We start from the raw sequence: 14,101 nt of genomic DNA, 5'->3' as shown, positions 1-14,101 counted from the left end.
ACTAAAGTACAGTTTATATAAAACGAATCGAGCTTCAGAAAGGATGGTGCTCGGCAAAGGGAAAAAAAAATAGTGGCATTTTCAAATGTTGGTATGATCACGGTAATAACGGCCATAAAATTGATGACTGAAGTGAATATTGAGATATCTGGCATTTTGTGTAGTGTGACAAAATCTACAAAGCTCAAGTTTCTTTAAGCCAAATAATCTGAGCAAGACACAAATATACAATTTATTAAAAACACATTAACACATTAAAATCTCACTATTTATACAATCTATTCTAGCAACATATACAAATACTGAGTGACTACAGTACATGCCGAGGTAAGAAAAGTACATTCTGGGAGAATATAACTGACACCCAAACCATTTTTACTTCCAATATATATTGCAATACATGTTTTATTTCTACCATTCCCAGTGCCAAATAAAAGAAAAAAGTAAAAGAAACTAGTCACAAGTTGAATTAAATGAGAACTGGTGCCACAGTTGACTTAAAAAGTATTTTAATAACATCCAATGCCTATTTGCATTTTTCAGTTTAGGGACTTTAAGTTCAGAATCAAAAGGCAGAGCTAATAAATTTTTGTTTTCTTTTTTTAAAGGCAGAGGTTCATCAGTTCTCTTAAGAGTTGAAAAAGCTTTCAATGTCCCTCATAATATACTAGTTCTTTCTAGGTGCCTCATCTGACATGGTGTTTCTATAGCCCTTTAGCTCTCCAGGTGACAATATGGAACCAAGGCAAAGATGCTCTGGACTTATCACTCTCCACAGCTCTGAGGCCACATTCAGATGGATGATCTCACATTCCGCTCTCCCCTTCTGGGAGAGGGAAGAGGAGAGGCAAGTGTACATATAACATTGTGATTTTAACCTGTGCATAAATTCTCTACTTCAACCATTTTCACCATTGAGTAAACCCATTGTTCAACACAAAGTGCAAATAATGAAACGTGAACTTAAATAACTGGACTAGACCTGGCACATTCAACAAGATTTAGACTTACAGCATTTAATAAAATATAAATCATAATTCACAATGTCTTTAACTGTGCTGGTTCCTAGAATCAAGTAACAGCCAAGTCAGTGTAATTTTATGAAGTCAGTAATGGCCACACTTGCCACATCGCTGTCTGATTCTATTTCTATATTTGTATTATCAGGAAAAAATTTAATCCAATAACCCACAGTGACTAAGTCTTAAATATTTCAAGCAATCAATAAAAAAATTCAAGGGAATTTTGACAACAATAGTTACTTTCACATTTTTAGTTGTTACTTGATTGTCTCCAAAGCTGTATATATCAGACATATAAATGTAATAAAAACCAGAAATAAAGAATTCTAATATGAAAACAAACTAAAAGTACAAAACCAGAAAAACCATTTGAATCAGGCTCAGCAATCCATCTGGAAAGTAAAATATATAAAAATAGTAAAAAGTATTTTATTAAAATCATTGGTAGTTCAAGGACAACAGCACAGTGGCAATATGAATCAAGTCTTAAAATATGCATCATTTCAGAAAACATTTGCCTCTCATTGAAAGAAAGATTTTTTTTAAAAAAAAAGCTCCAGGGAAAATGATCAGGTTGCACAATTGTACAAAAATAGCAAGTTTCTTTGGGAAAATGCAACAGTTATTGAAACATCTCTCTTAAAGCTTCAAACAGGCATATGACTTGAGGAAAAGTATATTCCCTGTGTACTAAGGATGAATATAAACAACAAAATGGTTTACTCTGTTCCCACCTGAAAGGGGATAACTGCATTAATACATGTGCTTTACAAATTCACTTATGGTTTAATAAAAGTACAACATCTGTGCTTTTTGTTTAAAAATATGCACTGAGTTTTCAATGAGTGAAAATTGTGCCTCTAAGTTTGAAAAACAAAAAGCAAATGAAAACAAAACCAACAAAATTAAACAAGAAGGAGGCAGAGAAGCTGCAGAAATAAACAGTTCTCATTTAGAAGCAATCTTTTTAAAAATACTGATGCACTTGTGGAAGTGAGCAAAATGAATACTGTTCAACTTTATTCAAACATCATAATCTGCTGGCATGAGCCAACAGAAATATCTAGAACCTGATGGAAAAATACATTTTAACATTTAGTCTACACACTAAAGTTTACGATAAAGGGAATGTCAAATTCATATATTTTTATCATGGTGAGCTTACACTGTCTTGCCAGTCTAAAGAGATTTAAAAATGGGATTTGCGATATAGGCTAATATATTACAGATGATATCTAATTTACTCCATCTGAAACTAGTTCTGGGCAGGTCATGAACAAGTGGCAACAAGGAAGTTGCCAGGAGGTATCAAAAACAATTTCATTGGCAGGATGTGATGATGTCTGTTCCGTAGCTATGACAACAAAGGACTACTGACACCTCTTACCACATAGACAAGACACAATCACACAGTATCAAAGAACACATGTTGGGTTTCTATTTCTTATACTAGTTTTTCTGGGGAAAAGTGAATATATAAAATATTTAATTTGACTAAAATTATAAAATACCATGAGACACTAAAAAAATTTGTATGTATGTATACCTATGTGTGTATATATGTGTATGTGTATACACACACATATATTTTTTATATGTATATATCTCCAAAGAGGACAAGTTCTGGTTACTTTTTGTTGTAGTTTTTGAAGGTAGTTTATATTACTTCTGAGTGAAGAGGGGAGAGTCTCCTTTAGGACTTTTCTAAATTGTAAATTGTTTCTCTTCTGTTTCCACCTTAAGAAGTACACTTGAAGACATCAGAGGATCTGAATTCATGAGACTGATAATGCAAGCATCACCTACTGAAATAAAATATTTTATAAACACATGAATGGGGCTAGCCACGATGGGCCCTGGGGCAGAAAGAATAAGCAGGAATGAGACCAGGTCCATGAACTGCTTCAACTCTTAAAAGTATCAAGAGGGGAAAGTCGGTCACTTTTCCAACATGGATCTTCCTAAGAAGATACCAGGGTATATGGTTGTGGTCAAATCAAACCTTATCTCACTAATTATTTTCAAAAAAGAATACAGAAAGTAATATAGGAACAGAAGAGGAGGAAAGCATGAGAGTACCCACCTTTCACAAAGGGAGAATTCAAGCCATTAGATATTTCAAGAACAGTACCATGCGTTATTGCCAATCAGGCTTATAGAACCATCTCTTGAGTTCATTAATGTACCTGCAGCATTGGTAATAAATACTCTCAGTGATTTTCAGTTTCTCTGAAGTGCATTATAGGGAGCTTTTTCTGTATTAAAAATAATGTTTTACAGTAGTAACAAACAGATGTTCAAAATTATCAGGCAAGCAGTAATTGTGCCACAGCAACACCTTTTAAGCGAGATAAGTAATTTCCTGTACCTCGGTCACCACATTTTCCCAACCACTTCAGTGACAGATATGTAATACATTCTATATATTACTACAACTAATTAAAAAAAAAAAAGGCCATGTGCTTTAAATTGATGCTTTGTAAAAAGCAGCATTACCTTCAAAGGATTTCTTTAAAAACATCACACTCCCCATCCCTGTCTGCTCCTGACACTTCCTGCGTGTTCTGGGGCACCTGGTACACCAATTCATCTGGGACAGCTGGTCCTGGCTTCCCACCTTTCGGGGTATCATACTGGGCTCGGGCTGAGGAGCAGCTGTCGGTCCTGGAGAGAAGTGTATTATATGTTCCCACTAAAGTAGGAGGTTGGTTCCCTGTAGCTTTGAAAGTAGATGTGGAGGGCAGACCAACTGAAGCTGTGGGGTGCCCTGACATGTCCATGATGATGGGGGTTGCGTACTCAGGTCCAGTAATTGGCAGTGGTTCAGCATAGGCATGATACACTTCTTGCACTGGAGAGTTGTAAGGATCAAGGTCTGCATAGCCTGCTTCTTTTCCTTCTTCTGGTTTAAAAGTAGATCTCTGATGAAGTGTACCAACAATTCCTCCCACAAGTGGCTGTGCATACTCTGCAGATACCACAAAACACAACAGAAGAGTTCTCTTGCTAATACAGAGATTATGTAATTTAAGGAGGTAGCTGCAGGTTACACTAAGAGAAAATACTTCTCTATGGCATGGTTATTGCTATTAACACACGAGTCATGGATTTCCCACTTACAAGACCCAAATTAAAAACTTAATGTTTTCTAGTATTTCACAGTAATAAGTTAATCTGCCAGAAAGTCTCATTCATGTAATTTCACATACACTGTATACGTTCTTTCAATTGAGGTAGTATTTCATTACAAAATAAATATTTCATTTTTAGAATGGTATTAGTCTTAGAAAATACCTGATTTTTTTCCTTTTCAAAAATATGAGAAAATGTTTAAAGTGCATGTGTTCTAGGACAGTAGGATACTGTAAAGCTCTGTCTTTCCTAATGCCAGTCTTAACACCTTTGTCCTACCCCAAACAAAATAAAACCAAAACCCAGGTCAACAAACAAAATGCCCCAAGTCTTTAGAAATGAATGTTCCAATTTTATGAATAAAACATGTAATATGTTCTCTCAAGATCATCTTTTAAAAAAGTCTACCCTTAGAATACAGCTTATATTTAACATATGAAAAAGATCAAAGATCCTATAAATCCTATAGCACTTTTCAGAAAACTTAAGCCGTTTCTTCCTCTACCTGGTATCCAACAGCTGCCATATAGTTACCTGCAGAGTCAGTTTGCAGCATTGTAGTGACTTCTCTTGGACTCAAATGATTCACCTCACTACTGCTATAGCGCACAGGGGTCTCCTCATGTTCCACTGATTTGGCAGGGAGAAACTGCTTCATTCCTTTCCACCAACCTTCATTGTGACAGTAAGCCAAAGAGACCATTTATTTGTATAATATATATTAATATAAACTAGACTTCAAATTCAAGCTAATTTTCTGCAATGATTAAGATTATCCAGTGCAAAGCAGAACATAGTAGAAATCTATTGAATAAATATGAGGAAGGAATCCTGTTATCATATGTAGTCAGAGAGAACTTCTGTTGTAGGGGTGGTTTTTAATAAGTTCTTCTCAAAAAATAATTTGCAAGATCCATCTGGGGGTGCCAGCAGCACTATAATCTGTCCCACTACTGCCCTTTTCTACTCTAGTCCCAGCAGTGAACAGTCTCGTTCTAGTAGTGAGAGTAGAAGTGGGGAGGACCAGCAGGGGGCCTCTGGTATCACTTGTAGTAATTCAGAAGATGACAACTCATCACTATGGAGAAGGCTGACTTCATGAACTCCTAAACTGTTGGCTTCACTTGGCAGAGTGACATGCACATGCTGTTAAAAGGATCATGGTTCTTTGTTTCTTACTCATGATCACATAGGACACACAGAATGCTGGTCTCAAGAGAAACTGAGGACATAGGAGAAACCAGACAAGCATTTCAGAAGAAAAAGAACAGAGCACGTGTTATGAGAAATTTGCACTTTCTATTTCATTATTTATTAACTAAAAGATTGTGCAGAACAGTAAAAAATCGCAAGAAGAATGACACTTTTCTAACAGGGTGGGGGAGGAGGGGTTCTGTGGGCCTGAGAACCATGCTCTCCCACTACTGCCACCTGCAGGGGAGGGATTTCCCTCTGACAGAAGAGAGATGCAAATTCCACCTGAGTTACCTGCCCGGTCCCAGTAAGGCAAGTCATAGGTGCCTTCCGTTTTTTTCTTTCTGGAAAAATACAGGGGAAAAGAAAAAACAAAAGTAAATAGAATGAATTCTCTGGAATGTAATCTCTGAAACTACAGCATAAAGTCCAGAGTGAATAATTAATCAAGAGTACACATTTCTACTTGTTCTGAGAGGGCCCTTTATTGCATTTGACTTTCAAAGTTTCCAGAGCTGTGGATTATAAATTAAAGTTATATTGCTACTCACATATTACACACTCAAAAGTGATAAAGGAAGAAAAATATTAAAATACTGAATCAAATCAAAGACTCAGCCCTGATAGATGGGCTATTCTTATCAAGTCACATTAGGTCTGTTTGGGTTTCAAATGTAAATTTAACAAATTAATCAATCCACAAAATCACAGAATTAAAAAACGATCTTCTAGTATTCTATTCAGCATTTTTTCCTTTTTCTTGATTGTATTCCTTTTTCTTGATTTTCTTCCACTGCCCTTGGCCCCAGAAAATTTTAAAGTGTATTATACCCTTAAATGAATAAATTTTGCTCCCCCACCATCCCAGCATAAGTTGATGCTAACACTAACACTGACAAGTGGCAGAAGGAGGGAAGGCACTACAGAGTCACGGGCTCAACTAACAAGACACTTTCCAGTCGTCCTGACAGGATTCTGATTTGTACCCCCCAAGAGAAATCTCTGTTAAGAATTACATTTAGAAAGAGGCTTTTACAAAGAAAAAAATAAACGAAAGAACATTTTCTGATTAGAGTATGTAACTCTAATTTAACTAAACTAGTTTGCTCTGCAGGATAATGAGAAAACAGAAATTAGTCTATAAACGAGGGTAAGGTGGCTCTTTAATTTTCTCAGTATCACAAAAGTGGCTTTTATAAAGAACTCAAAGCCATTTGCTTTTCCTACTATGTTTTTATTGTTAATATTAAGTGCTTCCTCATTTTAAAGCCTGGCTATATTTATATTTCAGGAATTCAAAATAAAGTATAATGTAAATTCTTATAAGTGAAGTTATGCATTAAAACTGTTACTCAAAACTCGAATGAAAAATAAATAGTAAGATCTTGCCCACGTCGCACGCAGGCGATGGAATTTGGAATAGGCAAGAGGCAGGCTGGCTGCAAAATTAAGCTAAGAAAAAGAAGCCCTGAAGAAATCACACTAAATCACACTACACGGTAGAGCTAGGGCAGAGATCTCACACCTTGGACAGTCTACACATGGGATGCCAGGATGGTTCCCAAGGGGAGATCTAAGTCCCCCAAAGGCTCAGTACCGAATAAAAGACCACTCAATTAGCTTCATGGGTGGTATACCACAGTAAGACTGTTCATTAAACAAAATTCTCCCCGATAATCCTCTATTGTAAGATTAATTTTTTAAATATCAATAATCTTTTCTAAATATAAGTTAAGATATCTTAAATAGTTAGAACAAAAATTAATGGTATGAGTATTACCAAGGGTTGTACTACAAAGGATTATACAAACTGAATTTCAAGTCACAAAGCTTCATATTATTTATTCATCACATATAATTGTTTAGAACAGTGGTTGTCATGGGGTTAAAGATTCAATAAGTTAGAGCTGTGTTTATTTATTCACTTTTTCCTCTTTTCCACAGTCCCTTAATGGTATCTGTTCCTTAACTCCTTGTCATGAAGCTAATCACTGCAATTTTGACTCCATTCTTAGTAGTAATTCCAATTCTCCAATTCAACCCTTTTGTCCTGAACACCAGGCATGTATCCCACCACCTCTGGGGAGTCTAAATATCCAAGGGTCCTTTAGACACCACTATAAATTGATCTCAGGATGTGACTCTGACCCTCTCTAAACAATTCTGCTCCCCTATCCTCACCCTCAGGCCCTGTGCTTCCATCAGTGCATTATCCTTTATTTGTTTGTTATACTTTGGTGGCAGCACTGGATAAGAACACATGATCCTATGCCTGGTCCAATACTCCACTTTGCCAGTACTAGACAGTGACCTTGGGCAAGTTATTTATGCTGTTGGCCTCATCATCACTATTACTATTGTTCAGTTCACTGAATTCATCATGCACTCTCCTCTCTGGACTTTGCCAAAACCCTTTCCCCTTCTCCCTTTCCCTAGTGCCCTCAGACTGGGCTCTGTTCAGCCTTCCCAACACCAGGCATCTTGGGATCCATATGCTTCTCCAGTTTCCTTCCATGGCATGGATTCTCTGGTAGGCCATGGCTGACAGCTTTCTGTACTGTAAGCTTGGGATTCATCACTGGAATCCCCAACTCTGGGTTCAATACTTAGCATAGAGTAGCAGTCAAATCTGGAAATATCTGTTGAATGGCTGAACAAGTTATCCTCGTTCTCCACTCATGTCATTACTACTAGTCTAACTGAAAAAGTCAGAAACCTCAGATTCCCTAAATCCTTCCTTTCTTAATAGGTAACCAGTCATGTACCCTTTGAGGCTGCTGTGAAACATCTATTCGTTTATGTCTTCCCATTCGCTAGAATCAGTGTTTCTGCCTGGCTTAATTAACCTTGCTGTCTCTTCCCATCTATCTTAGTAACTGCAGAACTTACCAGTTTTTAATGGGGAAAAAAGGAGAAACATGTAATTTTTATTCTAATGATTACCCTCTCATCAAATAGATGAATCACACTGTACGTGGTTTATCTTGTTAAAAGTTTCTATTACACTTAGGAATGTACCTTCACCCCCTGGAACAGTCAGATGAATTAGCTCTGTACTAACCTGTTTCTCCAATGCCAAGCGCACACTAATATGAGGATAAGTGTAGTGAGGACCATGACTAGCACAGGGACAAGAACCGCAGCCAGTGCTACATCTGAAGTTATAAAACATAAAAACCAGGTTAATACTAAAGACAGAAATCACAAGAGAAAAGACAGAAAGGTTTAACCAATGCAATGTTCTACACTTTCCTATCTTAAAAAGTACTTTACACATCACTACAGAAACAAGACTGGGAAGCGGTAACAACTGCAGAAGCCACCATAGATCCGTGGGTGTTAACTACACTATTCATTCCACATTTGTATGTTTTTCATAAGTTTTCGTAAGTTTTAAATCACCAATAAAAATTGAAAGACAAATGAAAAACTGGGGAAATATATTTTCTGCATATGGTAAAGGGTTAAAGAATATAGGACTTTACAAGTCAAAAGCAAACAATAAAAAATGAAAATCAATTAAGAATACATTAAAAAATACAAATAAGCAATAAACATTAACCTCACTAGTAATCAAAAATAAGTTAAAACAAGACACTATTTTTTGCTTATCAAATTGGCAAATATTTAAAAGAAAAACTAATTTTTAAGAGCATGCTAGAAAACAGGTATATTTTTAACCTTTTAAATGTGAATATAAACTGATACTATATTTCTGGTTGATTTTTTTTAGTAATATGTATAAAACCTATTATAGTTGGCAAGTCTACATCTAGAATTTACTCTTGAGAAGAAATTAAGAAGACATCCAAAGATATATCTTTAAAGATGTTCATTCCTACTTCTGTATAAGAGTGAAAAACTGATAAAATTTGAATATCCAATCATGAAAAGAATAAATGAATCATGGTATCCTCCTTACAGTAGGAATGTCATCTAGAAATTGAAAATAGTGTCATAATGGCAGAATATGTGTACCAACAGGTCAGAAATGGACATAATGCTGGAGCTGACAAGGACTTAGAGATCATTTAATACCCTTATTTCATGCCACACATAGGGAATCTTGTGCACATATACAGAAAAAGGTCTGCCCAAGGTCACATGCAATATTAAGTTTCTTCATCCTACAATCCCCTCCTAACCATGAGGATGATAATAGCAGCACTAGGGACTAAGAGCCAGGCACTTTGGTGAATCTAACATATAGCATCATCTTTACTGCTTAAAACTGTATCCAAAAGGGAAGAGAGAACAGGGAAAAGATATTCAATATTAAGTCTCTCAGAAGTGAATGGATGGAGGGCTGGGGGTATAGCTCAGATGGTAGAGTGCTTGCCTCGCATGCACAAGGCTGTGGGTTTAATCCCCAGCACCACCAAAAAAGAAATGAAGTCAATGGATGGGCAGGCATCAAGGCACAGGTGATGTGATGAGCCTTGGGCAGCATAAGGAACCCTCTTTATCAGTGCAGTTACCAGAGAACACAGGTAAAGCAGTAGGTTCCTCTCAGCTCAGTAGGTTCCTCAAGAAGGGAGTTTCCTTCTAATGGGCTTCTACTTTCTGTATAAAGCTGGAGAGTTATCTGAGAATATGTGAAGATCTCTTGGTCAAGTGTTTCAAAAATATTGAGAACATTTAAAATAGCTCCAGTTGAGAACACAAAGAAAGGTTCACTAGGGAAATCAGAAAGACTGCCAGCACACATCTGATCCTGACATGACTTTCTCCAATCACTCTGGGCCTAGTCATAAACATGGAGGAGGAGAGGTGCATTAAAAAAAAAAAAAAAAACACATGACTCAGGCTAAAGCACTCAATTCAGAAAAGCAATTGTGTTTCTTCCCTAAAAGTTTGTGAAACTGGAGAGAACAATCATGTTTACATGGATGCAGTGTAAATCAGAGGCTTTAAAACATCAGCTTGGGTTTAAAAGAAAAACTCCACAGACCACCATGCCAAAGAAAAGAAGACAAGAGTCTTCAATTAAAGACTAGCCCATTCTTTGTTATTCTTTTTTAGCTTCCACAGCTACTACTTTGGAATAAAAGACTTTAAAGATGCTTTTAGGCTTGAGGTTTTGAGATTCTATAATTAGATTTTAAGGTAAGTAATACTTTCAAAAGAATATTCTTCCATCCTGGCAGATGTACATGCCTTCTACAAACTGGTAGAAGATCAAGAGTTTCTTGATCTCTTGCTTCTGAGAACTCTTGCTTCTCTAGCTTTTCCTGCAGCATGAAAATGAAATTGTGAAAATGCTTCAGAAGACAAGAAAGAAAATGATATAAGACAGAGGGAGAAAGTCTCTGAGTCCAGGCAAATTTTTAGAAAATCAGAATAACTAAAGTTCTCTATTGCACAAGTTACTCTGCATGAACTGACTGCTCTGAAAATGAGTATGCTTTCCATCTGTCAGCATTGATACTAATTCCATTATGATACTGATGTTTTCTTCCTGAGTAAAACTGAAATTTTGTTTTTCAAATATTAATAGGAATAATTTTGTACATTTTAAATGTTTTGTGTATCTGAATGTAACACTACATTATGTTGATATTTTAATGTAAGATTTAATTTTACTTATCGTTTATAACAATATTTGAAAGCAAATTCTACTTCATTTGTATATGCAATCTGAAAAACATCATAATTATAAATAAGACCAAAGCTTTTTAAAAATTTTCCCTTTTTGCCAATGACTTCTCTATCCAGCAAATTAATACATAATCAGGGGCAAAAAACCTGATTTCCTATTTATGAAGACCAACAATGTGTCAGGCACTGTGGTAATTTGGGGGGATACTACAGTAATATAAAACAATAAAGAAAAATTAACATAAGATACTGACAAGTTGTCCTTATTTTTAAGTAATTCAAAATAAGAGGTATTTGGCTTTGATTTTAGTAATTTCTAGAAATACTGCATGTCTAAGCCTGAGACCAATGTGATTAGCTGGAAAGGGGAAAGCTCTAACTATATGAATAACAATTTTACATGGTGCCAAAGAATAGCACTTAGATGAATACTGTCAGTCTTTCCCCTAATGGAAACTAATTTTTTTTTTTTAACACTTAAAAAGTATTGTTAGAGAGAAAGAAACCAAAAGTTTAAAAGCTGGAAAATCTGTTGAAAACAAAACACTCCTAAGCAGCATTTTACATTTGCATACCTTTGGTTACATGTGGAGTTACAGTAGTATTTTTGATATCAGGAGTGGTGGTTGTTTGTTCTGTCTGTGCAGGAAATTCATTGTTACTTCGAGGTTGTAGTGGTTGAGTAAATTTGGGGGCACGACCTGAAAAAAAGTTTTTAAATTAATTTTTATCTATTCCAACATTTAAGATAAATTTAAGATATTAAATTTATTTTATAATTTAAGATATTAAAGATAAATTTATTTTATAATATTTTAAAATATATTTATGGAAAATTATAGCACAAATCCAGAAAATAGCACATTCTTGCATTAAAAGTAGGCATACCTTTGGCTATTCTGGGAGGGGCTGTAGTATTTTTAAGGTCATTGCTGTTTCGAGGAGGTGGAGGCTGAGTAAGTTTTGGAGGACGACCTTGAAAAATGGTTTAGAAAAGTTTATACATTGTGTTTTTAAAAAGCATAAATGTCTGAGATTTCCTAAAGTACTTAATTTTACAGAGCAGATTTTAAGTCTCAGAGAGAATATATCAGAAGCTTAAATACTGCATTCTGCATTACATGCATACATATACTATGGCTTTTCTGATTTAAATAGTCAAATCATCTAAAAATAATCTTAGGAAGGAGAATGTTGGGGAGCAGAATGATGTTGAACTCCAGAACTATATAGGTGTCACCACAATTTGACGTTTATTTGACTAATATTTATACAGAGCCAATTTTATGTCAAGTACTGTGGTAGTTGTGGGGATACAAGAGTAAACATTAAAATATTGAAAGAGGTTATTCCCATTTTTAATTAATTGAAACTAAGATGTACATATTCTAAGGTTACCTTTGGTGCTTATGGTATGTTAGAGTGCATGAGACTTGATTAAAAATTATTAAGACTAGCTTTGGCAAGCAATCTCAATAATATCATATACCTTGAGAATGATGTTACCTCCTCTTTTATTATAATTTTGGAAAACATTCTGATATGTAACTTTTTAATACTGTAACTATTTACCTTTTAAAATCATTTTTTAAAAATTTAATTATATATTCTAACAGGATTTTTAAAGGTAAAGAGTTACCCTCTGATCATTTCACATTGTATACAAGTATTGAAATGTATGGGGTACATGTACCCTACAAATATGTACAAATTTTAAAAACTAGTGAAAATAACATTTTTGAAATACACTGTCTTTTTACCTTTAGGAATAAACTGACATCCAAGCAGTTCCATTTTCATGGCAATTTTCTGCTGCCATTGAGTAGGGTTCACTCTAATAAAACGTGCAATAATTGGTGGCAAAAAGTTATTACGCACATCCTGGTGATAATCTTTGTTTCCTTGAAATATCTTTTAAAAAAAGAAAAGTTGGTACTTAAATCAACAGAGGTCAGAGCCTAAATCACTCCACCTAAACATGCTTTTTGCTGTGGCCTTAAACAACACCTGCAATATATGAGTTAATTTCTAAGAAAAAAATTTAATCAATTAAAAAAAAAATCAAGGTGCACATTTTCCATTAAAAATTATAAAAGAATATTGCACACAAAAATTATTTAATTTGGGAAAAGGGTTCAGTTATAGTGAGACTGCTCACTGTATTAACAACTATAGTCCTACAGAATTACCAGTGATTTAACTGTATTGATTTTATTTTTAAAGTAAAAAAAAAAAATAATTGATCATACAAGGTCTCAGAGGGAATGCTTTGTTTTTATCCTTTTTATAATTGTATCCTCAAAACACAGCTAAAATGAACATATACAAGCAAGCACATAACAGATATACACCTCCACCTACTGGATAAACTTCACCAAGGCAGTTCCCATATGGTATTTCTAGTGTTCAATACTGATTGATTTGTGAACCAGAAAAGTAACTTTGAAACACTGCTCCATTCCTAATTTAATGATCAAACTAAATAGCTACAAATACACTATATAAATAATCCTTAGATAAAAATATGATTTTAAGTGACAATCTTATTCCCTCAATTATGTCAAGCTAATAATAATAGCATTTTTATACTGGAATAGCCCTTAATTGTTTCAAAAGCAGTTTCATGTAATTAACTCAATTGCTCTCATGACAGAATGAGCAGGGAACAGGAAGCTGTAACTCAAAATGTAAACAGACTGCATAGCTACTCAATGACAAGGCTGTGACTTGAATCTGGATCTTCTGATTTAAGTAGAGGGTTCCAAAACCCTAAAAAAGTTCCCTAGGCCAAATCAGTTAGTAGTTTCTAAAGACCATTAATAAGTAGACAATAGCAGCTATGGTGAGAGCAAGTAAATGTTTAACTTCAAGTTATTTCCAAATACTAAGGCTATTTCTTCTTAGTTGATTATGAAGAAGTTAGACTATAAACCTCTAAGATGTGTTAATAACCTTCATTTTCTTAACATTTGCTTTAAGTTATAATAATTTCTACACTTGTAAGCTTCCATGATTTCTTTAGATATTAAGTAATATCTAAGGCAATTATTTGCAGTCTTATTTTATTAAGGAACAGAAACTTGATATAGCAGAACATCATTTTAGAACATACAAACTATTACTAAGATCTCTAAAAAATTCTATAAAAATTGAGT

General features: G+C 34.8%; 2 protein-coding genes across 18 annotated transcripts in view; one reads left to right on the top strand and one right to left on the bottom strand.

Moving 5' to 3' along the window:
• The window catches only part of St3gal6 (ST3 beta-galactoside alpha-2,3-sialyltransferase 6), a 59,192-nt gene extending 55,936 nt beyond the window's left edge, over positions 1–3,256 (top strand). For all 14 annotated transcript variants that reach the window (XM_046455245.2, XM_046455242.2, XM_046455241.2 and 11 more), the window contains 2 exons: positions 711–847; positions 2,766–3,256. In XM_046455245.2, the coding sequence (XP_046311201.1) occupies positions 711–847; positions 2,766–2,856 (228 nt within the window). In that variant the 3' untranslated portion in view covers positions 2,857–3,256. The remainder of the gene's footprint in view (positions 1–710; positions 848–2,765) is intronic.
• Dcbld2 (discoidin, CUB and LCCL domain containing 2) overlaps positions 208–14,101 on the bottom strand; it is an 81,735-nt gene continuing 67,841 nt past the window's right edge. For 3 of the 4 annotated variants that reach the window (XM_058582908.1, XM_046455231.2, XM_046455229.2), the window contains 7 exons: positions 12,707–12,857; positions 11,835–11,921; positions 11,522–11,647; positions 8,410–8,503; positions 5,634–5,692; positions 4,689–4,826; positions 208–3,990 (listed from right to left, as the gene is read on the bottom strand). In XM_058582908.1, coding sequence (XP_058438891.1) covers positions 3,521–3,990; positions 4,689–4,826; positions 5,634–5,692; positions 8,410–8,503; positions 11,522–11,647; positions 11,835–11,921; positions 12,707–12,857 — 1,125 coding nt within the window. In that variant the 3' untranslated portion in view covers positions 208–3,520. The remainder of the gene's footprint in view (positions 3,991–4,688; positions 4,827–5,633; positions 5,693–8,409; positions 8,504–11,521; positions 11,648–11,834; positions 11,922–12,706; positions 12,858–14,101) is intronic. The other variant, XM_046455230.2, reaches the window with a different exon arrangement.

Source organism: Marmota monax, unplaced genomic scaffold, assembly GCF_021218885.2.
Source record: "Marmota monax isolate L192 unplaced genomic scaffold, Marmota_monax_Labrador192_F-V1.1 WCK01_AAM20220418_F8-fsc00053, whole genome shotgun sequence".
Taxonomy (NCBI): Eukaryota; Metazoa; Chordata; class Mammalia; order Rodentia; family Sciuridae; genus Marmota; species Marmota monax.
Note: the sequence above shows the minus strand (reverse complement) of the source record. Positions and strands in the feature narration are given on the sequence as shown.